Source organism: Mycteria americana, chromosome 11 (assembly GCF_035582795.1).
Source record: "Mycteria americana isolate JAX WOST 10 ecotype Jacksonville Zoo and Gardens chromosome 11, USCA_MyAme_1.0, whole genome shotgun sequence".
In the NCBI taxonomy this organism is placed as follows: Eukaryota; Metazoa; Chordata; class Aves; order Ciconiiformes; family Ciconiidae; genus Mycteria; species Mycteria americana.
In genome coordinates, this window is record NC_134375.1 from 6,036,215 (window position 1) to 6,059,727 (window position 23,513).

The 23,513-nt window shown below is 52.6% G+C and overlaps 1 protein-coding gene across 1 annotated transcript in view; it reads right to left on the reverse strand.

Annotated features, from left to right (window-relative positions):
- The window catches only part of BSN (bassoon presynaptic cytomatrix protein), a 95,030-nt gene extending 75,421 nt beyond the window's left edge, over positions 1-19,609 (reverse strand). The window contains exon 1 of the mRNA XM_075514385.1: positions 19,422-19,609. Coding sequence (XP_075370500.1) covers positions 19,422-19,609 — 188 coding nt within the window. The remainder of the gene's footprint in view (positions 1-19,421) is intronic.
- Positions 19,610-23,513: the final 3,904 nt, after the last annotated feature.

Here is a 23,513-nt window from a genome sequence, read left to right on the forward strand (position 1 = left end):
CACCTCGGATTTTTTATGTCTGATTTTTTCCCTTCCATAAAAATGCCAGTTTTTCGTTGAAATAACAAGAATTGGGAGGGCTTTAACAACAAAATCCTATTTAGAGCCAAACCAAATGTTAGACTTTCAGTTGGCTGGTTAAAGTTTAATTTCAGAAAAAGATAATTTGTCCTAAACCTGACTTTTGATGGCATGGTCGTGCCAGTGAAAAGATGACAGTGGCTTTAGGAAAGACGAAAGAACAGTGACATAGTATTGGTTTACAATCCCTTTCCAGTAAAGTGGTACAGCCTTCTTATTCGGGAATTCCTAGCTAAAGTCCGGGCCTGTAGAAGGGAATTGCTCTAATTTAACTCAGGTAAGTTCATTGGTGCCACTAAATTTTACAGATAAGACCCAAGCTCGGAGCCAGCATCCCAAGAGGTGTCAAGAGGTCCTTTTTCATACAAGATGCTAACTTGGGAGCAATAACCATCGCGAGGTAAATGCCAACACCGTTAACATCTTTGCTATAAAATCAAGTAATAATGATATCACACAAAATCTACACGCACGGCTCGTAACTCAAGTCTTGTTCAGGCGTGGTGTGTGGAAAAGTTCCGGAGAGAGCACGTGCATTGGTTTTCTCCTCATTTATTGGTTTTCTCCTAATTTCACGTCCCCCCCCTTGAACACACTGGCCACATCCATCTGCTCAGCTGCCACCAAACCCCGGCAGCGCTCACATCCACGGGTCTTGGCATTGCTGGTCCCAGTAAATTCTTCAGGAGCTGCAGCCCTTTTATGCAACTGGGAATCATGGATTGCATCCCCTTCTCTGCCTGGTGCCAACTGAAATGGATCCCTGCTCGCTGGGCAACTGATCTAATTACTGCATTATAGTATATAAAGAGAACATGAAAACAAACGGCACCATCGCACGCCGTGCTCAGGCTTTCCAAAGAAGAGCTGGGTTTGTCCATGGAAGGGAGCTCCCAGCTTCACATCTGTATCAAAAATAAGCAAAACGGGGACACGCAGGTCTTTTCTATTAGTAGAAAAAGAGGGAAAACCAATGACTGCTTACCTGCAGTAAAACCAAGGGTATCAGAAGCAAACAGATCAGGATGAAGCATGAAAAGAGAGAAGATGTGTAGACGCTCACGCCCAAAAGAGGGAGGCTGGGTTAACGAACAAGAATTAGAGCTGCTCAGCTACGAGCAGAGATTTGACCTAGTTGGTTTGACTGAAACCCGATGCGAACATCCACATGACTGATTTTAAGAATCACTGAATATAACCTATTTAATAAAAAACAGGTAGCTAAGCAGAAGGGGAGTTGCACTCTAGGTCAAAATGGCACTGGGTTTGACTCAGAAAAACATAATTCCTAATGCTTACGGGTCGGCATAGGAACTGTGTGGGATAATATCAAATATTAGCTGGTATATACTGCCTATCAGCAAGTCAGCCTAGAAAATAGGACATGCAACCTTTTAATAAATAAACAGAAAAAGAAGCGTCTGATGTGGAGGGCCTCCGGTTTCAGCTACATGCACTGAAAATCTCGCACTAGCGATGCTAAAACATCCTCTGAGCTTGGGAGTTTTATTGGTGGCGGCTTCGTAGCTCTCCAAGTGCTACATCCGACATGGGGAATCCTGTATCAGACTCTGCTTTGACAAAAAAAGAAGCAGTTAACAGAATTAAAAATCAGCCCCTGCTTAAATCCAAGTGCCCCCGACTTAATTACATTTATGTCCGCGCAGGAAGAAGTTCATGCTGGAAATGTGTGTACTGGATGGTTTAAAAACAGCGAATGCCACACAGCTGAAAACAAAATATAAAATATGAAACGGTGACTAGAAACTGTCAGGGAGTATTTTATTAGATGGCAACACAAGCACTCTTGTGCAAGGCCACGGTGTTCAATGGCTTGCTTTTGTGAGCAGTGGAGAAACCCTGTTCTCCTCCAGCTTTGTGCTCCAGGGTTGCTTTATCCCCGCCAAATAAGATGCAGCCTCTGCCAGGCATTTGCCCTGTGACCAAGGCATCCCTAATGCGCGTCGCCTGATGCTGGATAGTATTCTTCAGCTCCTGCCCAAGGCTTTCACCCAATCTGGGCAATCACTCGGGTCCCTAACCTCCACCCACGTACCTGTTCTCATAAATAGAGAGGAACATGATATCCTCGAGCCCTCTGCCTCCCGTTAAACCCCACTGGGGTTGGGGTTCAAAGAGGGGCTGCCAGGCAGGCGGTGGCATAAGCCACTTGCACTTAAGGCACCAGCCTAACGACCTTCCCCGGAGGAACGGCGTCCCAGCACGATGCTGCCACGTGGCAAACAGCACCGCGATGCACGGCGTGCCCCCTTCCTCCCCTGGCCCCGGGTTTTGCAGAAGATCACACACTTCGCGCTGTTGTCAGCTCTTCCCTTAGTTTAAAATGCAGAGGTCTACGCAACCCACGGAAAGGGAACAAGAACCAGAAGTTTTCCGGTTTACATCTACATTGTAGGTGCATGACTTGGTATACTGCAAAGTCAAGATTAGGAAGAGCCTCAGTCCGCCACAAACCAGTTATTCTCCGTCTTATTAGCATCGTGTCTAGTTCAGCCGAGAATCAGCAACAGGCTAACACATCAATGTCACTCATGCTGCTGTACGAAGCACGGTTGTTGAGAAGCATCTGCCGTCTTATTAGCTGAATCCTACGTACCAAAAGAGGGGTTTATGACTGATTTAAGCTCTAAATAAACATTTACTTGCTTATTTTTGTTCCCATGCATTGCCTTTTTGTTTATGAATCATTATCAATTGCAGTGGGACTAGATGATTGTTGCAGGTCCCTTCCAACTGAACTATTCTATTCTATTCTATTCTATTCTATTCTATTCTATTCTATTCCAACTTTGCTATGTGGCAAATAAATACTTAATTTGCACCTAACTTGGCCCTGGTTGAGCTAAGAGCCATTTCCCTTAGGGAGCTTTGCAACAGAAAACCAGAGCAAGAGCTGCTCACACCCACCAGCCCAGCATCCCCAAACTTCTCTCCGGAGAATCCCAAGATCTGACATCTACCAGTCACCCTATGTAGCCCATGATGAACATCTGCAGCTGAATGCAAGGCAACTGATCCCCATAGAGTCCAGAGCAGCCTCTATGAACCCCAAGACCTGAACTGGAGTCAGGGGAGGCTTTTGCATACCTCCCACGGGCCCCTGCAAGCCAGAAAGTCACCGAGTGACTGGCAGAGCCCCACGTGCTGCTCTTTCAGCTGCCGATGCCTGAAATGTGCAGCCACCGCTGCCAGGATCTTGGCCGAGCCCCTCAGAGCCACCGGTAACTGGCATGACAGAAGAGCCTGCAGGTAATGATCTCAGTCCAATATATATCAAAGAGATTTCTTCTGAGATAGCTTTACAGGAGCAGGCACACTGAAGGTTGAAAGATTTGAACGGGTCTCCTTTTCAAGCGATATAACTGTTGCTGAGAACATTTACGATCTTGAACTTCAAAGCGTTAAAATGTCTCGGGGATAAGTGGGGTGTCCGATATCCATTCTGCCTCAGCATCAGGGAAAATCTGTTTCCTCTGTGATAGCAGAAAACTGCATGTAAATCTTCCAGAGACAGAGTAGAAGCCACTTCTTGATTGTGATGCAATTAGCTGCGTGGCACGGGAGGACTGGCACAGCTCGCCACGGAGAGCCAGGAGGGTGCAGATGCAAAGCAGGAGCCCTGACTCCACCGTGCCTGGAGAAACGCCGTCCCTGGGGTGAACGTGGAGCTATTAGAAAGGTCCACTGGATTTCTGATCCAGCGTCTGCATCTCTCTGGGCACTGAGGAAGTATCTGAAAGATATAAAGCAAGGAGGAACGGTAGCTCTTCCAGTGTATGGGCGCAGTCAACTTTGGACCATCGCTGCAGGTGAACAGCAGCCTTGGAGCCCTTGAGGAGAGCTGGAAGGAGAGGAGGCAGCGGGCACGCCAGCCGCCGGCCCCACGGATGCTGTCGAAGGGGAGGACGCTCAGCAGAGCTGCCCGGCTGCAGGACTCTTTAGGTCCCCCGCTGTCGAGCATACCAAACTCCACATGAATTCAGGTGGGCGCTGGGGGTGGCCGTGCTCAGGGGATGCTGCAGGCTGGACAGTAACGCGGGCTGCTGCCCGCAGAGCTCCTCTCCTCTTTATTGCAGGGCCTGGAAGGTCTGCAAGAAATGACGAAGAGCCCTGCCACAGGGATACGGCCCTGCGACCAACACCAGCGAGCAGGCAGAGAAAGGGTGGCTAAAATGGGGATAACTGTCCCCAGAAGTCACAGTGAGGAGTGGGCTGACAGCCGTCCCTTCAATCTGCTTTCCACCTAGCTATTCAATGTGTGGCCTCCGTCTCCTTCCCAGGTCCAACTGATTGCTGTGAGCAAGTCATTTATGCATGTTAAAAATAATATAATTTATAAAGGGTCATGACAACCTTGAAAATACTGCGGACACCAGAAAGGACAAGTATGATGGGTAGAGTACCCCAGCCAAGGAGCAACCGCTCCCCTCTGCCTCCATCCACTTCCATCTTATAACCGAGCTCCAGCAATTAAACGGTAAAAGAGCCGATTGCCACAGTCACGTTTAACTAAAGACCTTTGTCCCAGGAAAGCTCTGAGCACGAATTACTCTGCTGTATTTATGAAACGCCGGCAAAGCCAAAAGACAAACCACGGCGTGAAGCTAAGGAATTTTTATGGCACATGGTTCATGAAAGCTTATCTTGTACATCTGTGATTATAAACCCCTCCCTCGAGAGCCTCTCTGATTTTAATTGGCAGCAACACCATTTTTTGTTTAGGTTGTTAACTATTCCCTAAAGCAACGCAGAATAAAGCCCCTTGCTCTTGCCTTAGTCCTGCAACATGCACGGTGCCTGCTTTGAGATGCCAAAATTGACGACAGAAACTTTCAGTACCGGTGACCCTAATAGGCTCAGCTTCAATCTATTTGCAGGACTGGAAAAAACCCACAAATACACAACTATTATAATATTTAGATTTAAATGGGGAAAAAAATAAACCAGAAAAAGTGAGGAAGTTTCTTAAAAAGAAATGAAAAGCAGCAGGTGGAAGGGTAAGAAAGGGAAGTTTCCGCGGCACCTGTAAGCGTATCAGGCCCTCAAGCAAACCATGCACTATCAAGAAATGGTTTAAGACATGGCCATAACAAGACGACATAATTAAAGAGTGGAGCAAATAAGGCTACAGGAGTAAAAGGAAATCCTTCAAAAAGTAAAAATTGTATCTAGATGAGAAAAAACAAAACAAACCAAACAAATTTGGGCACATTAAATTTAAAGCCCTAATAAAGCACACAAAAAGAAAGCTCCTGAAGGAACAACTCGTAAATTGGGCCAAAAAAAAAAAAAAAAAAAAAGATTTTCTAAAACTTTAGAAATAGGAAATCTGCCGAAGAATCTGGAAAACTGAAAGAAGATTGAAATGCAACAGAAATATTTAAGGAATGCAAGACTGTAAAAGCCAAGACAAATCCAACCTTTGCCATGCTGTTTGCTAAGGAGAAATTTATGAAGATTCCCACACCAGAACTGATTCATATACAGGATTAATCTGAAAAATTGTCTCAGTAGAAGAAATGTTAGGATAAAAATCTAGAAAGCAAGAAGGAAAAAAAAGAAGAAAAAGATGGTGAAATAAGGGGAAGCCTTCTTGTGGGTTAATAACTGATCACGATTTAGGGCTCCAAGGATAAGGGTAGATGGTCAGGTTTTCACAACTAGAGCTGCAGGACCCTGCCATGGGATAAACGGGATATATTCATAAATGCCCTGGGAAGGAGGGGAATAACGAAGGGACACGTTTGCTGAGCCATACAAATGTATTCAGAGTATTCAAAGCTAAAACTGAATGCAAAGAGTTTTAGAAGGCTCTCCCGAAACGGATGTTTCGAAACGCCGTGGCAGGTGAAATCCAAGGTCAAGAAATGCAGAATAACGCACAGAATATAAGACAACCATAGCCATGCGTAGTGATGGGCTCTAAATGAGACATTGCCACTCTGCAAAGAGTTCTTCAAGCCATTTTGGACAGTTCTCAGAAAACGTCAATTTAAAGCTCATCAACAAATATAGAACGATCCACAAAAAACCAGACAATTAAGTTATTTTGGGAAAAATGCATTCTGGAAAGCAATTCAAAGAGAAGAGGCAGAGGCAGCCCATTCCCTTGACTTGCTTCTGCCTCCCCCCCCCCTCGGAGAGTGGCACGAAGGTCTGGTTTTGCAAGGCTCCCTTTTGAGTTTCAGGCTTGGTTCAGTCCAGGAGCTGGAGGGTTTTCTGCAGCTGTTGGCCCGCTGTGGGTAAGTGCTCCGACACCGAGAGCCGTTTGCTGCCGGCGGGTAAAAAGGGGTCAATCCCAAGGGTCTGGCTCCACCAGGACGGCATTCACGGTCCTGTCCACACCACCCACGGGTCCCTGTGCTTCTACGAAACCTCCAGCAGCAAGAAGCTGGTATTTGACCGTTAAGGAGCTGGGAAGACTGCAGGGCCCTTTTTTGGGGTGAGTTCCACACATGCTCCAAAATTAAAAGCTGATGCAAAAAAAATGTATCATTATCCATCTCCGTGACAGCTTGAGTCAACCAAACTCAGCCCGGAATGAGGAACAACACTTATTCCAGGCATAAAAAATAGGAAGATCCATCAGAAAGAGAAGTGCTGTTAAAAAAGAGGCGGTAATGACATACCAGAAAGAAACCAGCTTGTATTTTTAGAAAAAGGAAAGAAAAACCCCATTAAAACAGCAATTTCCAGGGGAGGAAATCAGACTACCCTACTGTGGAGAGACAAACAGCTCCTGGTGACTGCAGTGAGCGGCCACAGAAAAATCCTGACTTTGCACACCTATTTGTTTGAGCCTGGGCAAACGAAACACGAGACCTAATATATATTTTTTGTGTGTGTCTGTGAAAAATTGTAGCATTTTTATCCACCCTGCAATCGCGTCTTTGCACCTCACAGCATTTTGACCATCTCATAATTGTCCCTCTAACTCTTCCCCAGGCCATTTAGGTCCTTAATTTTTTTTTTTTGTTGCGTCAGGTTACCAGGAGAGCTGACATCTAGGGTGTGGAAGAGCGATCAAGAGAAGATCATTTGGGCAGGGACTGAGGGAACAGCGATCAACTCATGTCCTCCCCGAAGAGCTCCAAGTACTGCGCACGTAGAGGGGTACATGGCAAAACTGATGAGCCCACATTTTCCTGCAAGGAGGAGAGCTTCGTGTCCAACGCGGCCAGATACCATTTGACAAAAACTTCACGTCAGGTTGTGGTTGTCAGAAACACTTCTCAGCTGCAGAAGTTTCTCCATCCCTGACGTTCTCCACGCCGGCACGCGTGGTCCAATAACGTCTATTATTGGAGACAAGACCGTGGTTGCAAGTGCCTGCTGGGGACGCTGCCCTGGGGCTGCCAGCCAACTGCCTTGTGCAGGACAGGGTCAACATAGTTGGTTGTGTGTCTTAGATTTCCACTTTCTGGTTTTCAGAGATTTGAATTGGAAGCTCAAATGTGAATGGTAAATCAAACTCGGAATGAACGACATTTTTGTGTGTAACACTTGTTATTCACAACAGGAAAGATAAAGCAAACCCAAAGAATAATGCATTACCAATCCTGTCAGAGACACCATCAACTTCAGTATTTCAAGCTGTTCAGTTTAAATGTACTTTTGAAATAGGAGAGTCTGAAATTCCCCTGCCAAATTCTTTATAGGATCAAAGGAAAACGCTTCTCCAGCATCTGCAATTCTTTGAGGCGCCTTGTCCCTGCACGCATTTCCCTGCCACACATACCTCAGACCAGAACATTCGTCCCCAAAGAGGCGGACGCATCTGCATATTTGATGTATCTGTCCTCACGGTCCCATCAAAAGGCTTAACTTGGCAGAAGTGGAAGCAAGTAAAATTTAAGGCTGAGAAGTTAACTTGATAAGTGAACTGGATTTTAGAGATGTTGGTAAGTAGGAGGCATTTTAGTACTACCCAAAGCAGCTAGTTGATTTTGTTTGCATATTTCAAAGAAAAAGAAAGGTGTGACAATTTGTTAACTCGGAGTGTTTGGGACTGTATTTTTAGTTAAGCATAAATCAAAATTAAGTCAATTATCAACATGGGTTAGATGAAACCGAGTTGTATAGCCATCAGGAATCATATCCTAATCCATTAACCAGTGCAGCTAGGAGAGACTTCAAGATGAGAAAGGCAGATAAAATAAAGCACAAAAGGGATGCCCAAGCAGATACTTCTTTAGAGTTTTCTCCCAGAGTGATGTTTCTGGACGCCTTATTTCTGCCAGGTTAAGGTAGTCAATGGCATATAACATAGTAATACGGACCACCTTTTCCACTCAAACAAGAACCGATCTTCTGTCATAATGATAGTGCAACCAGTCCAAACCGAGTCTAATAAAGTGGGAAAGGGGCTCTACCTGCTCCGAAAATCACCACCGTGAAAGGTTCAAAGGACGGCAAAGGACGACGTGCCCCCTCCGCTGCTGAGCCCTAGGTGGGAGGATCTCGCCCAGAGGGAGGAGGGCAGGCTGGGGGTGCGCTTGCAGGGCCAGCGGGCTGGAAGATCTCCACCCTATATAAACGGAAACAACCCACCTTTCCTTGCACGCTTCCCCGCTACAGGATTCCCAAGCAAAACATCCACAACAACTTGCAGACAGGGGGGAAAGGAGAAGGCTTGGAATTTTCCGCTCTTTAGGACTACAGAGCTGCCCTAAATACAAAAGGACAGTCGGGGCAGATGCTGAGCAGCACGGAGTGATTTACAGCGATGTAAGCGGGACCCAGCGTCGCCTCCTCACGTACGCCAGCGTCGGGAGCATTGACGGAAAGCTACAGAACCGACGCAATGTGCTCTGGCACTATCTGCTGCAGACATCTCGCAGGTTCGTATCAGAGGAGACGCAGCCCACGGATGTGTTTTGGGAGCAGCCTGACAGCGGTTTTCCCACCCTCGTAAGAGCCATTCCCAGGATCAGAGGAGGGCAGAGAAGGTCTGCAAGGGCAGCGGTCCAAAGGATCGCTACCAACTCCTGCCTGGTCCGTCGAGAAATCTTGCTATGAATAGGTAAAAAGAAACCCAAAATACGGTGGCTTACCATCGGTGGGCAGAAGACAACAAAGCTGATGCACTTCAGAGGAAACAGGGGGAAGATCTGCGCTCCTCAAGGACAACACGCGGTTCGCTGTGTCCTATTGCTGGTCCTACGAGGACCACATTAATGGGTCCCAAACTCGGAGCCCCCCGAGCCCCAAACGTGGAGTCAAGAGCACAACAGAGGTTACCGTAGACAAGCTACCGAAAAAGCATACTGCAGAATTAAAATGGAAGAAAATGCATTACTCTGTCCTGTAGACTTGCAGGTCATTGCCAGGCACGACAAGAATGGTTTAGGCTGTAACCACCTCGGGTGCTTAAACTAACTAGATCAAACCCAGCCTGGCCGGGGCAACGCGTGCTAGCGTCGCGTTGCCCCACTGCAGCGCAGACCCACCTGGAAAGGGTTCAAACCATCAGTGTTTACTCTGGCAGTTAACTGGGAGTTTAGTATTTTAAAAAAAAAAAAAAAAAAAAAAAAAGGGAAAAAGAAGGAAAAAACCCAACCAAGCAACAATTTGTCTCCCTAAGAAGATTAATAGGTGCATTTAAAGAAATCAGTCTGTAGGCTTAATGAGAAAGAGGCAGCAAAATCCTAAATGTGAGACCTCCTACGGTTTTTCAGTCCAGCTGTACAATCAAATAATAGTTTATGTAACTAGGATTGGAATAAAATAAATTAAAATTAATTTCATGTTTCATCAAAGGGAAAAGTACAGTTCAGAGTCAACGTGGAAAAAGATCTAGATCAGCCCTGCATTTTCCCCAAGCCTTTCATAAGCTTCGTATTATCAGCCGATTTGTTTTTTTTTCACAAGAGGAAGGCAAACTACCAAGTCCCTTAAGAACTTATTATAAATTTCCAAATTTCAACTATTCCTATTTTATAACTCATCACTTCACATATCTGTAACTGAAATGTTGTCTTTAGGAAATGAAAGAAAAAAACCACCACGCTGTTTTTCCCAGGCTGCAATCTGGTTTTTCTGGTTAAAAAAAAAAAAAAAAAAGTGGTTAACAGCTACAACATGTCAATCTTTGAAAGTAATTCCCACACACAATTTCATCCTTTCGCAGACATTAAATATGGCAAAATCTCTTCATACTCCTCACATCTAGACTGATGAAGGAAGGACGCAAGCTACCAACAGACTCTTTCTCATACTGGGGAGCCCATGGCAGACCCAGTTGGGTCTCACGCGGGCTGGCGAGAGGGGCAGGACCCCTCTGAATCCATTTCATAGCTGCAGAAGACACGTCTAACATTTACTTCACGCCCACGTACAACTTCCAAAGACAGAGCACCCCCAGAAGGAGCACCCTGAGACCGTGTCAGAAGAGGTCTCCTAACAGAGCTCTAAACCCATACATAAAGCCAAATTCCAAAATAAATCCCCACATTCACAATGCTACAATCCTCAGGAGAGCACTGGTCCTGCAAAGGGACATCCACTGGAGCCAGGCTTGGCGTCAGCCTCACGTCCCTCTTGGCAACTGGAGAAGCTTGTGAGCCCCCACTGCCAGGACAGACTCAAAACAGGCTAAAAGGCAATATTCTACTGGCAGGGAAGAAAAGAAGGGAAAAAGGTTCAAAGGCTGCTCTCAGTTATTGACATCTGGCCTCTGAAAGTCTCCCCACCCTGTAATACCTACACAGACGTCTGTGCCTCCAGCACCCGGGCCGGACGAAGGAGGGCATGCCAACCTCAAACAGACTGGCTGAAACAGTGAATTTTGTCACATCTGCACCAGGAAACATTTTGGTCCGAGGTGATTATTTTTTTTCTGCGGCCTTCAGAGAGCTGTCAAATCCTCATCTGAAAGCTATTCGGCACGGGAAACTGCTTTGTCATGTCTGAGAAACCATGGTCCCTGGCAGGTCCTGGAGCCAAGCGAAGAACGGTTAGTCATACCTGCTCAAAGAAACTCAAAATTCAGCAACATTTCTCAAGCAGCATGGATGCATTTTCCCTTTGAGCCATACAGTATCTGCTCGCTCTAGGTTGCGTTACAACTGTCAAAAAAGGGAGCAACCCTCTGAGAAGAGGGCAGGAGATGCTCTTCTTGTGGAGAGCAGCTAAGCATGCTGAGGCGGCAGAGGTTCAGATGACTGCAGGTGGGACAGGCAGCAAGTCACCGGCAGGAGATGGCAGCCTGCACCTCACATAAGGGTTCAGAAGCTGCAGGATATCCTGGGCAGAAGTCACAGCACAGCACTGAAGCCTGCTCAGAGGGAATGAGAAAACACTGAGAAACACAGGGATGGCCTCGACGGTCTTCAGGGAGGAGAGGAAGAGCTCACGGCTCAGAGGAGCCTGTGCGGAGCTTGCTGCAACTCGGGAAGTCATTGTGCAACCCCGATGCAGTGAGAAGGCTTGGTGTCCATACCTCACCTCCTGTACCACCTGCTGCCCGGCTGTGAACACGGAGGAGAGGGGCATGGTGGACGAGGGTAGGACCATCACATCTTCTCCAAAGGCTCAGCTTCGAGTCCTGACCCATGTGCCAAGGGCTGCCCCCACTGCATCCCGGCCACGCAACCCGCCCCACCATCTGGCTGCAGAACCAGAAATGGGTGAACATGCCAGTCACCATCGCTCCCCGCTGTGAAACTGGCTGGCCAGGATAGCCCAAGCCCAAGTCTTCCCACACACCTGGGCTTGAAGGTGTCATTATGCCTCAGGGAAACATGGAAGTTAAGCCACAGCTGCATGTCTCAAACACATGGACTACCACAGGCAAACCAAAGCTGCATTTTGGCTTTGCAAAGTAGAGTATCTCATTTAAGATCTTAGTTGTTACCTTGTTAGCGGGACTATACGATGGGGTGTCTAATGGGGTCTACCAGTGGGTAATGGCCCAGAGGTCTCCTCCAGTCCTGTGCTCCTACCTTTGCCCACCGGTACCTTACACACCCTGTTACAGTCACTTGGCTCTTGGAGAACTGAGCCCATCATCACCAAGCACTAACGGTTTCCGAGTGGAGATGTTCACCTCGTTGCTCTGGGGTAAAGGCGTAAAGGCTCTTCCTAACGTCAGGAAGCGAGAGGAGGACGAGGGCAGGCTGCTGAGGCGACCTGTAAGCAACGGGGTTTCAAGAAGAACTGCTGCTGCAGGAGACACTAAGGACGGGGACAGGAGAAAGGTCTGGGGACAGACTGGGCAGGAGAGGGGGTTTTATTCTTGTAGCTCTTCTTAGAAGATGCCTAATACACTTTACCGCATTAAAAATACATGCATTTTTCTTCTATAGACAATGACCTAGAAACACAGCTAAATCATTTTTGACAAAAGAGAATGCACCAAACTATTTAATCACATCTTCACGGGGAATAAAGCCAGTATGAACAGCTAATCTGCTGTACATCACAGAAACTATAGTTCTGGGCTGGGGGAGACTGCATATTTTAGGAGGTGAAGCTTTTATTTAAGCTTTGCGTGACCATATATCCCATCGCACCCTCTGGTAAACTGCTGCTACACTTATTTATGCTCACTGTTTATATACCTTCCGTTGCCATTTGGCTAGGTTGGACCTCTAAACTCCAGATTTGGGTTTGCCTTTGTCAGCCATCGTGACTACCTTTACCACCCAGTGCCAGAAGCTGGGCTGGATGTCATACCATCACTTCTCATCTCAAGCCAAACCACGACACTTTTAAAAAAAAAAAAAAAAAAGAGAAAACAAAACAAAATAAAAATTGCATTCAGACGCGGCGTTTCTTGACTTGGTGGATGATGTTCCTCTGCCTCAGAGGAGCTCAGCATGGGCAGGGAGCTGTTGTCTCCTGCCCCATCGACCCACTGTCCCCAGCCTGTTAATGGGGCCAGGGCCTATCTTTGATATCAAGCACGCATTAGTAAGATATAAAAAGGCCAAGAGTCAGCTAGATATCATCACCAGTATGCTTAAGTCATCTTTGACATTAAATACGAGCAGAGTACGGGTGAGGAGCCCCCTAGGAACATGCCTTCCAGCCTCCCTGTAAAGCACAGGCCAGCGTTAGTAGGATGCAATGATACTGCTGCCTCTTGTAGGCTCCTAAACAGCTCATCTGAGGTGCTGGGTGTTCTCAGCGAGGAGCCAGCTCACCGTATTTATAAAAACTTTTCAGCGTCAGTGACATGAAAAGCAGTCCGGCATGCCCAGCGATGACTGACAGGCTGCACAGCAGCACTTCGTGGTCATGCCAGAGCTCAGCCCCTCCAGGCACTACAAAAGACCAAAAAAAACCTCTTCATAAGAACAGTCGTGCCCATGGATTGATGCAAAAATAACAAATCTGTCATTCAAACAGACGTTTGAAAACACAGCCATGGCTCGACAGCGACGATCTCGATCTCAAGAAAATACGTGCGACGCTCATAACAGTTTACGATGCGTGGGACCGGGATGACCATCAGCACTTGCTGTCACTCACCAGCCGAAAAAAAACCCGAGCAGCATCCAGGAACAGCAGCGCTCATCAGCGAAGACGACGTGATAATCTTATTTCCACATTTAGTGAAAAACCAGAACGCCATTGACCTGGAGCCTGTTTCACCCTACCGAGCTACCTGGTTTCAGGAAATGCTGTTTGCGCCCTGCCTGCCTGTCACATCCTCCCAGAGGTGCATCTCATACGCTAGGGAATGAGTCTGATATCGCAACAGGACTACCAGAAAAACACCCTCGGCTGATGGGGTGCCACTGCGCCAGTCACACCGGGGAACGAGCGAAGAGGGCTGCAGAGAGAGGCAGGGCTCGCGGCAGGCAGGCTGCGTTCTTCCAGCAAGGGGGTGTCCAGACGCACAACGGGTATTCCCCAAACCCATATAAACTGCAGGAATATGCCACGGCACCGAATACCTGTTTGCGCTGAATCGGAAACACGACGGGAAGCATCGAATACGTGCTCGGTTCACGCAGCAGAGAAAAGAAACAGCTTTATTCAGTGGCGTTGGAGAAGCAGAAGCCAGCCCATCGTGCTGTTCGGCACGACCCACGGTGTGGAGGGACCCACCGGTCCCAATGGATGCGGTCGCTCGAGCTGCGGTACCGCTCCCGAACACCGGCACAAGAGGCTGAGCACCAGCGCTCGGGATTTCGGCACGCAGAAAGCGGCCCTGCCAAAGAGCCAAAGAGTCCTCCGGCTTTTCAACCAGCACGAGCCAACAGAGCGAAGGGAATCAACCCTTCCGAGTTCTTCCACATCTTTCTTCCTCAGCAGACGCGGACAGCGTAGGTACAGCCAGGAGCCCCTCGCCCAGCCAAAGCAAAGGGCGAACAGGCACGCCTTCAGCCCAACATTCAGGCTGGTTTCAGCAGTGAGAAACCCCAACCCGTGAAGCGGATTGCAAATCTGTGTATTTGTTTTGGAAATAAAGGCATTAATATTTGATGCCAAACATTTTGAATATTGATGAGCACGTTCACAGAAGAGGTTTTGGAGTTACTTAAGCACCCGGAATTGTGCCATCTAAATTCGGTGGCCTAATGGCTGCTGTCAGAGCTATCAAAAGTACGTAAAACACCGCTCGCTAAAGGGAAGGTGCGTTGCAGCTGACACCGCCTGCCCATCACGGGAGAGCAAAATGAATTGAAGCCCAGTGGGATATTTAACACAGCAAATATTTTGACTTGATCCGTCAAGTAAGCCATTTTGTACTCCTCCTTTTACCTTTTATTTTGCTTACACAAGGTTTATGAGCTTGAAACGTTGCATATCTGTTCTTCTCCTCCTCGCTTAAACCCAGCCTCAGCTCCCTCCTGACCCTCCAACTCTCTTATACCAAATAGACTAAGACTTACTAAGCGCAGGTGCGTGGCAGGCTTTTCCAGAGTGCCAGTCCGCAGCTCAGCAAAAGGCCAGGAAAAAGCCATTTTAGCATTTGAGGAAAAGGTTTTCCAGCGATGCCTCCGACGGCAACGTCTCTGCACGGTCCTGCTCAGGGCTCACTCTCTTTGGGGACAGCAGCGCGTGGAAACAAATACGGAGCTGGCTCTCCAGAGAAGTGTGAGCCCTGTCCGTCGCCTGGTTTGCCATCACACGGTCTTGTTTTATTTCTAGCACGGTCATATGAAAATGGACATCGACTGCTCATTTCTGCAAGCTTGCGAAAAGTGCTCATTTAAAAAGAAATGGGCACACTTGATTTTTTTTTTTTAATTACTTTTATGTATATGTTTATTACCTATTATTGCTGTGGTACTTACGGCAAGAAAACAAGCCAATACCCAGCAAATGCAAGTGAGCTACCAACAGGGCAGAACGGAGCATTTGAATGCACAAATGTTTTTTCCAAACTCGAGCTATTTTCTCTAATTTGGAGGAGTGCTTCCGTCAGTCCTCTTTCTACTATACTCTTTCCTATCACCTGATTTTTTACTTCAAGCTCCACTGCCTGCCAAACAAGTCGATGCTGATTGTATAGCAGGGTAAACAGGACCAACGCTCGACTTGCCGTTTCAAGCCACGCAAAGGCTTCGGGGGAGCGCTCACAGCACACACCGGAGCTGCTGCCACGCAGTACTGGAAACTTCCCTTCCTGACCGCTTCAAGACCTTCAACTCGCAGCAAGCCTACCTGGAGACTTGAGAAATTCTGGGGTATTCAGTAAAGCGGCTTCTTCATCACAGAAAGCAAAGGTCCTGGCGGTCTCTGCCGTGGGAGAAAGCTTCCTCCCAACCTTGAAGCCCAGCAGCCAGCCCGGCTGTTTGCAACACACATCTCCCAGGCTCCGGAGGAGCAGCGATGCTAAAAGCACCGCTGCTCCCACCGACAGCCCGGGTATTTGTGGCCGGTCCTCAATGCTTCCCAGGAGACCAACCCTCTTCCCCTCTCCCATCCTTCAGCCTTAGCTCATGCATCCAGGCGTCAAAAAAAGTCTTTTACAAGCTCCAGGGCTGAGCAGCAGACAGAGCGAAAACCTGAATGAACTGGGCATAAATCAGGCACAGACAAATACGGTCAGAAGCAGCAATGAAGTCTCTCTTCAGGATACCAGGAAAACCAGCCACCTAAAGCGCTGTGCCCCAAGCTACGTTTCTGAACTTGGGATCATCCCTGCTCTGCCATCCAACCCCTCTTCATCAATCCCTCAAGCTGCACCGTAAAATGAGCTTGTCCCTTGTGCTTAGGGGCTCTCTTTGGAGGAGCAGACCAGGACTCCGCTGCCAGGCAGCTGGAAAGTTTTCACTCCGAATGCACCTGCGACCAATTTGTGTTCCTGTTGATCCCACGGATTAATAACGCTCCACCTTTTCATCTCCTCTCAGGCAACAGAGGCTCCGTTTGTCCAGGCAGACTACCAGCAGCCCTTCCCCCCCTCCTCTGATTCAGCATCACCCTGCCCGAGTACCAGAGCTGGGCACAACCCCCCTCGGTGAGATTTTAGCAGCGCCGTGCACGAGGGTAAGGTCTTCCCATCCGCGCTGAAAATACCTCGCCTGATGCAATCCTGCACCGCGTTTGCCTTTTTCAGAGCTGCACCCCGCTGGCAGAGCCTAACCGTCTCACGGCCAAGCACCGCACGCGTCCTCCCTTCATCCTCCAGCACCTCCGCTCCCCGGCCCTGCCGCGCCTCACCCAAAGCACGCAAGCAGAAAACCAAGGTTTCTAAATATCGGTAGATGTTGCAACCCGGTGAGGAGACGTTACTTCTACAGGATGTTTTCTACGCTCTGAAGTCTCTCCATAGTGCACGCGCAGTTTCTTGAAAACAATTATTATGAATTTAAACGCAAGACCCCGAAATCCAGCATACCACATAGAAGGTAGTCAGACTATTTCCTTGTATAACACAAAGCAAGTTGTGAAAAATTACACAGAAAAGCAACATTACTACAGTCTTCATTGGCTTGCATACAGATTTAGGTTACTTAATTCAGAGAAAAAAAAAAATAATTGCCCAGATATTGAGAGAAATTCACTTTCCCTTGTCACTTGGGATTTCTGGAGTGGCACTTTTTGCACCGCACACCCGCTGCTCGGTCAGCACCAGCCGTGCTTTGCTGAACCTCTTACAACACCTGGTCTATCTTATGTGCCCACTCCTGCGTCTCACAAAGATGACTTTCTTCTTGACGCCTGTTTTTTCCTTCGTTTCCACCTTGCTACCTTGAATTAAAATCCCTCAGCATTATCTCGGCTCCCCACACCCTTCCCACACTCAGTTTTTAAACACTGGTACAGATCAGCATCTTCCCCATCCCACCGCCGCTCCGCAGCAGCCTTCACCGCCAGCCCGCAGAGCCCTGCACAGCCCACCTCTTTAATTGCATTAATTAATTGCAAGGGAGGGCAGCTCCCCGGCAGCAGCTCCCCAGGAGAGGCAGGAGCGTCAGCTCAGCGTGCGAGGGCTTGGGCACGGCTGGCAAAACCAACCTGGTGTTTCTGGCAGGAGAGGAGCGAGGATGGCCAGCGCTGCAGGACTGTGCTCCTCCATCCCGCCAGCTCCCTGTGCTCCGGGACTCCCGAAGCCCCCGGGACCCCCAGCCCCGCTACCCAACAGCAAACGCAGACCCCGGGCAGCAACAGGGGAGCCCCGCGGCAGCACCAAAAACGGACAGAGACGGCAGATCTGCACGGCTCCCTCGGCTGATCTTGTTACGCCGGCCTAAACAGCCATGTGGGTATTTAATTTTAAATTGTTACGAGCAGCCTAGGAACAAGTTCTCTCTGGCAGAGTCTGAAGCAGAGGGGTCGGTGACTCTTTAGCAAGTGGAACTGGAAAAACAGAAAGGAAAACGGGCACGATTTCGCTCAGGGGTGTGTTTTCACACTCCCTGTGTAAGAGCTAGCAGAGATTTTACAAAGAAAAGCCTGCCCGCAGCTTGGCCACCCTGTACGATCCCTGAATCCCGTCTGGATGTTAAGGTGCAGCCTGCAAGCAGCAATTGCAGCCCACCGGCTGGGAGCGAGAGGAAAGCGCTGCCAGGCGAGACCACAGCCTCCCGTTCGGGCTCCCGCTTGCATTTTCCCCATTTGAAATAACACGACCGGCAACGCCAGCAGAGCTCATCGCTGCACGGGCGAGGTGGAGAGCCCGAAACGCCGCTGCCTCGGCCACGCACCGTAGGCAAACTGCCCACCGAGGCAAACTGTCCCCCACATCCCTCTGTGCAACTTTCTGCTCCTCACGTTTATTTTTCCAGATAGGATGATAGTTTAGGATCGGCTTTTTTTTAAAGGAATATCTCCAATCCCACGCCCGCTTCCGAAGCATCTCCCTCCCGGCCGGCGCTGCCTGGCAGAGGGAGGGCAGCTCGGCGCGGTTCCCCGCGAGGTTTTGCACCGGTGACTCCTGGCAGGGCTGCACGTCCCTCCTGTTACATAACGACCTTTCCCATTTGGTGCCGGCTCCAGTTGGGGTGGCCGTGTTCGGGGTGCTCGCACGCCCCGGTGCTGTCAGCCGCGTGCCGCCGGGCACCGTCCCCCCACCCTCACCGGAACCCCCAGCCCCGGCTCCCCAACCCTGAACCACAACCCTCCCTCCTCCTAACCCCGCTCCCCTTGCGGCCGCCCCGGCCTTCGCTGCCCGACCTCTGCCCACCGGGCAGCACCCACCTTTCTCCTTCCCCCCAAAACACTGCACTCCTCACCGAGGGCGCGCCGTCCCTCTCCCGCGCCCAGCCCCAAACCACACCCTTGCCTTCCCCCAGCACCCACGGGTGTCCCCGAGCCGCCAGCTCCCCTGGGGCTGCACCCTCCAGCAGCGACCCGCCTTGGGCGCCTCCGTCTTCTCCCTAAGCCCCGTCCGCCCCCCTGGCCTGCCCGCACCCCCGCCTTCCCCCTGCCTGCCCGCCCGCACCCCACACGGCCGCACCCCGGTCTCCCATCGCTTTGCACCCCTCGCGCACCCCTCTCTTACCCCGCCCGCCTGCAGCTGCCCGCAGGCACCCACGGCCCCGCACCCAAGCGGCGGCTCCTGCCCGCGCCCCCGCCACCCCCTGCACCCCGACCCGCAACCAGCACGCCTGCGCCTGCCACACCCAAAACACGCGTGCCCCAAGCCCCCACGCCCAGCGCCCCGGCACCCAGCTCTGCCCCCCGCGCCCCAGCCCTGCGCCCACCCACGCCCCGCAGCCCACCTGCTCCCGCACCCCACGCGCCCCCGCCCCGCCCGCTCCTGCGCCCACGCCCCCCGCTCCCGCCCGCCGCCCGCCTGCCCCACCTGCTCCCGCGCCCCCACGCCCCCCACGCCCCGCACCGGCCCGCGCCCGCCCCCGCCCCCGCTCCCGCTCCCGCTCCCGCTCCCGCTCCCGCTCCCCGCCCCGCGCTCTGACCTGGGCCCGGCCGCGGGCGCGCTGCCCGGGAGCTGTCCGCCGCCGCCCGGTGCTGAAGGCGGCTTGGCGGCGGCGGGCGGCGGCGGCGGGGCCCCGCCGGCGGCGGCGGAGGCGGCGGCGGCGGCGGCGGCGGCGGGCGGCAGCTGCCCGTCGTCGCCGCCGCCCTCCAGGCTGGCCTCGTTGCCCATGGCGGGCCGGGCGGGACCGCTCCCTCAGCGCAGCGCCGCCTCCGCCGCCATCAGCCCCGCGCCGCCATCGCCGCCTGCCCCGCCGCCCCGCGCATGCGCCGCCCCGCGCCCGCCCGCCCGCTCGCGCCGCGGGCACGCGCGCCGCCCGGCCAATCGCCGCCCGCCGCCCCGCCCTCCCCCCGCCCCCTCCCCCGCCGGCACGTGCCCCCCTCCCCCTCGGGCGTGCGCCGGGGCAGCCAATGGCGGCGCGAGGCGACGGCGGGCGCGCGGGAGCGCCCCGCCCCGCCAGGCCCAGCGGCCAATGGGTGCTCTGCAGCGCCCGCACCGCCAGGCGGCGCCCCGCGAGCTCACGCCCCGACGGCCAATGAGCATCCGGTCTCCCGTGAGGTCACACCCTGGTGGCCAATCCGCGCTCGCTCCCCCATGAGGTTACACCCTGACAGCCAATGAGCACCCACTCGCCCATGAGGTCACAGACTGCTGCAGGATGTCACACGCTACCAACCAATGAGCATCCCCCGCCCCTATGAAGTCACGTGCTGCTCCAGGATGTCGCACCCTGCCTGGCCGTAGGCTCTCCACCCCCTTGGGAGGTCACGGTCTGCCAGCCAATGAGCACCCTTCTCCCCCATGAGGTCACGGGCTGCCCCAGGATGTCATACCCTGCCAGCCAGTGAGTGTCCCCCACCCTTGTGAGGGCGTGGTCTGCCTTGGGATGTCACACCCTACCAGCCAATGAGTGTCCTGCTCCCTGTAAGGTCACAGGCCGCCCTGGGATGTCACACACTACTGGCCAATGAGCACCCTGCTGCCTCATGAGCTCATGGGTTGTCCTAGGAGGTCACTCACAGCCAGGCAATGAGCATGCGGCTCCCTGTGAGGTCGCAGGCTCCCCAGTGAGGTCACACACTGCCTAGTGGGTAGGCGCACTAGCAGCTCGGATGTGACGTCACGGGCTCTCTGATGAGGTGACAGAGCCCTCAGCCAGCAAGCACCCAGTCCCCCGCAAGGTCACACGGTGCTCAGCCAGTGATCATCGCTGCTGTTCCATGACGTCACAGGGACCAACCACTGAGCTCACACGCTCGCCCTAACGCCGGGGCTCAGCCAGCCAGCACTCAGCTTCCCCATTAGGTCACGGGGAGCCCAGCCAACCAGCACCCTCCTTCCCCATTAGGTCACGCAGCGCTCAGCCAACTGGCTTGCCCTCTCTGCATGAGGTCACAGGCTGCCTGATGAGGTCACAGAGCACGGGTGCCTCGGGGAGGGCGCCCAGCCCAGCCGGGGGCTCCCGCCGTGCACCGGGACGGCGCAATTACACCTCACCCAGATCTCGCCGTAGTTAATGAGAGCAGCGATAATTAACGCTGCCGGGAACAGCGGAGCCCGGCTCCCGCGGGAGGCAGGCGGGGCCGGGGCACCCCCGGGGCTCCTCCCGCCGCCCCCCGTGCCGGGGGCTGCAGCCCAGAGGCCAGTCCGAGGGGCTCAGCACCCCTGCCCGCCCCGGGGCCGCCGGGCTGGCCCCGCTGCCTGTCCCCGCTGCCTGTCCCCTCCTGCCTGTCCCTGGCTGCCTGCCCCCACTGCCTGTCCGCTGCTGCCTGTCCCCGCTGCCTGTCCCTGGCTGCCTGTCCCTGGCTGCCTGCCCCTACTGCCTGTCCCTGGCTGCCTGCCCCTACTGCCTGTCCCCGCTGCCTGTCCCCGCTGCCTGTCCCCTGCTGCCACCCCGCGGCCTCCCGCTCCCTCTCCTGCTGCAGCCCCCGCCCCGCTGCCCGGCTGCGGCCCCGCGGGGGGCAGAGGAAGAACCCCCCAAGGGACCCCCCAGGGGACCCCGGCTCCCCGGGGACAGCGAGCGGCCCCCCCGCTCCCGACCGACAGCCCCGCAGGGGACGAGCCCCCGCTCCCAACGCTGAGCGCGGCTCAAGCCCCGCCAGCAGCCGCTTCTGACGGGCCGCGAGTCAGCACGCCCGCCGCGCTCCATCCCACAATGAACGCGAAACCGGGTCCGGTCCCACCTCCGGTTCCACCGGAACAGAAACCGGCTCCGACGTGCCCCTGGAGACGGCACCTCTGCCCCTGCCCGCCGGCTCGCCCGCCCCTGCCTCCCGCCAGCCCGGGAGCGGCCGTGCCCGCGGCTGGGGCTCGCTGCCGGCCTGCTCGGGGCCGGCTGGAGGGTGTGAAGCGTGTAACAGGAGGAGAAAGGCAGCTTTTGAGGAGCTGAAATCATCACCCAGCAAGAGCAAACAGGCTCCAGCTCTGGGCTGGGGCAACGTGCAAGTGCAATAAAACAACAAAAACACATCGGAAGCAACTTCTAAAAGCAGCAAGGACAGGGGAAGCTGGAGAGCGCAGGAACGGATGAAAGGGGAGCAGGACTGACAAGAAAAAAACTGGTTTGTTTTGGGTTTTTTTTTGTTGGTGGTAGTTTTTGTTAGTTTGTTTTTTTCTCCCAAACAGAGAAGACTCAAAACATCCGCTTTAAACTCGGCAGAGGTTTGTGCAGCCGCCAGCAGCAGCCCCAGCTCAGGCGGTGCCCGGCGGCTGAGCGCCCTGGCTTAAACTTGCCTTGGTGCCAAAGCCCAGGAAAGGCGTTCGGGCGACGCCAGCCTAGGAGATCGCGGCAGATGGAGGAAAACGCTGCCCAGGCACGCAGCAGGCAGAGCCGACACCAAGCGATACCGAAACGAAGGTCCTTTGCTCACTGCAGTCTGAGCAGGAGAACTTTTTGGCTCAGGATGAGTTTATTTTTCAAATAGAAATTAAAGTAATAGGGGGCAACAGACCCAGCTGGAGTCGAACACGAAGATGCCAGCTCACGCAGGCACTGCTGTCCCTGCTGGAGGGGACGCTGGGGACGCAGCCCCTGGGGCTGAGCTTAGCGGGCAGGGCAGCCCCGGGGCCGTAGGTGAGCAGGGCACAGGGCTGGTTCGATCAGATGCAAGTACTTTCCCCTGGCTCTGACAGGTCCCCAAGCCAGGGCTAGAGCAGGACAGCCCCAAAAGCCCTTCCCAGTCCCTCCACTGCAGGCTGGGACCAGCTCTACCTTCATGGGCAGGCACAGCACCAGCTCTCCAGCACCCCACCACAGAAACCCACAGCCCTCAGGAGCCATGCACCCAGATCTTCACTGCTGCCTTCTTAAGTAAAAGAAGGCAGCAGTAAAAGGCTCCCTGCAGACCCTCTCCCAGGCTTCTCCTCTCCAGAATTAACTCCACTTGATTAAGCCCCCCCTCGCTTCCCCCCAAGCTTGTTTTCCAGCCCTCTGAACCCTCTTCTCACGCTCCTCCAGACTCTCTACCCCTTCACAGAATCGTATAGGTTGGAAAAGACCTTTAAGATCATCGAGTCCAACCGTAAACCTAACACTACCAGGACCACCACTACACCATGTCCCTAAGCACCTCATCCAAACGTCCTTTAAATACCTCCAGGGATGGCGACTCAACCACTTCCCTGACGTGGCATTCCATGCCCTTCAGCAGACAGCCCCAAGTGATGCAGGCAAGACACAGCTCGTGCTCTGCCGGCATTTGCCTTGTTCAGTGCCCTGGAGATGGGCATCGCTTTCATCACAGCTTCGCCCCACCACAGCCCTTGCCTGCAGAAGGGGCCTGTCTCCTCAGAGCTGGCACCAAAGGTTTCAGAAGGGTCAGGCACATCCATCACCCCACGGCCAGCGCCCGAGCTCAGCCCTCCACCCTGAGCTGCAATAAGGAGACCGCCACTCAGAAGCCAGTTGTGTTAACAAGTGTGCACAGTGGTATATTTTATTCCTTAAAGACATGTTTTTAGCCAGTCCAGGCACTGAGACTTCCAGCCTTGAAGCAGCTGGAAATAGGAAACATCACAGGTTTGTACAGGACAGAGTGCTGTAGTGAGGCACCTCACCAAGTCTGCTCCTTGCAGC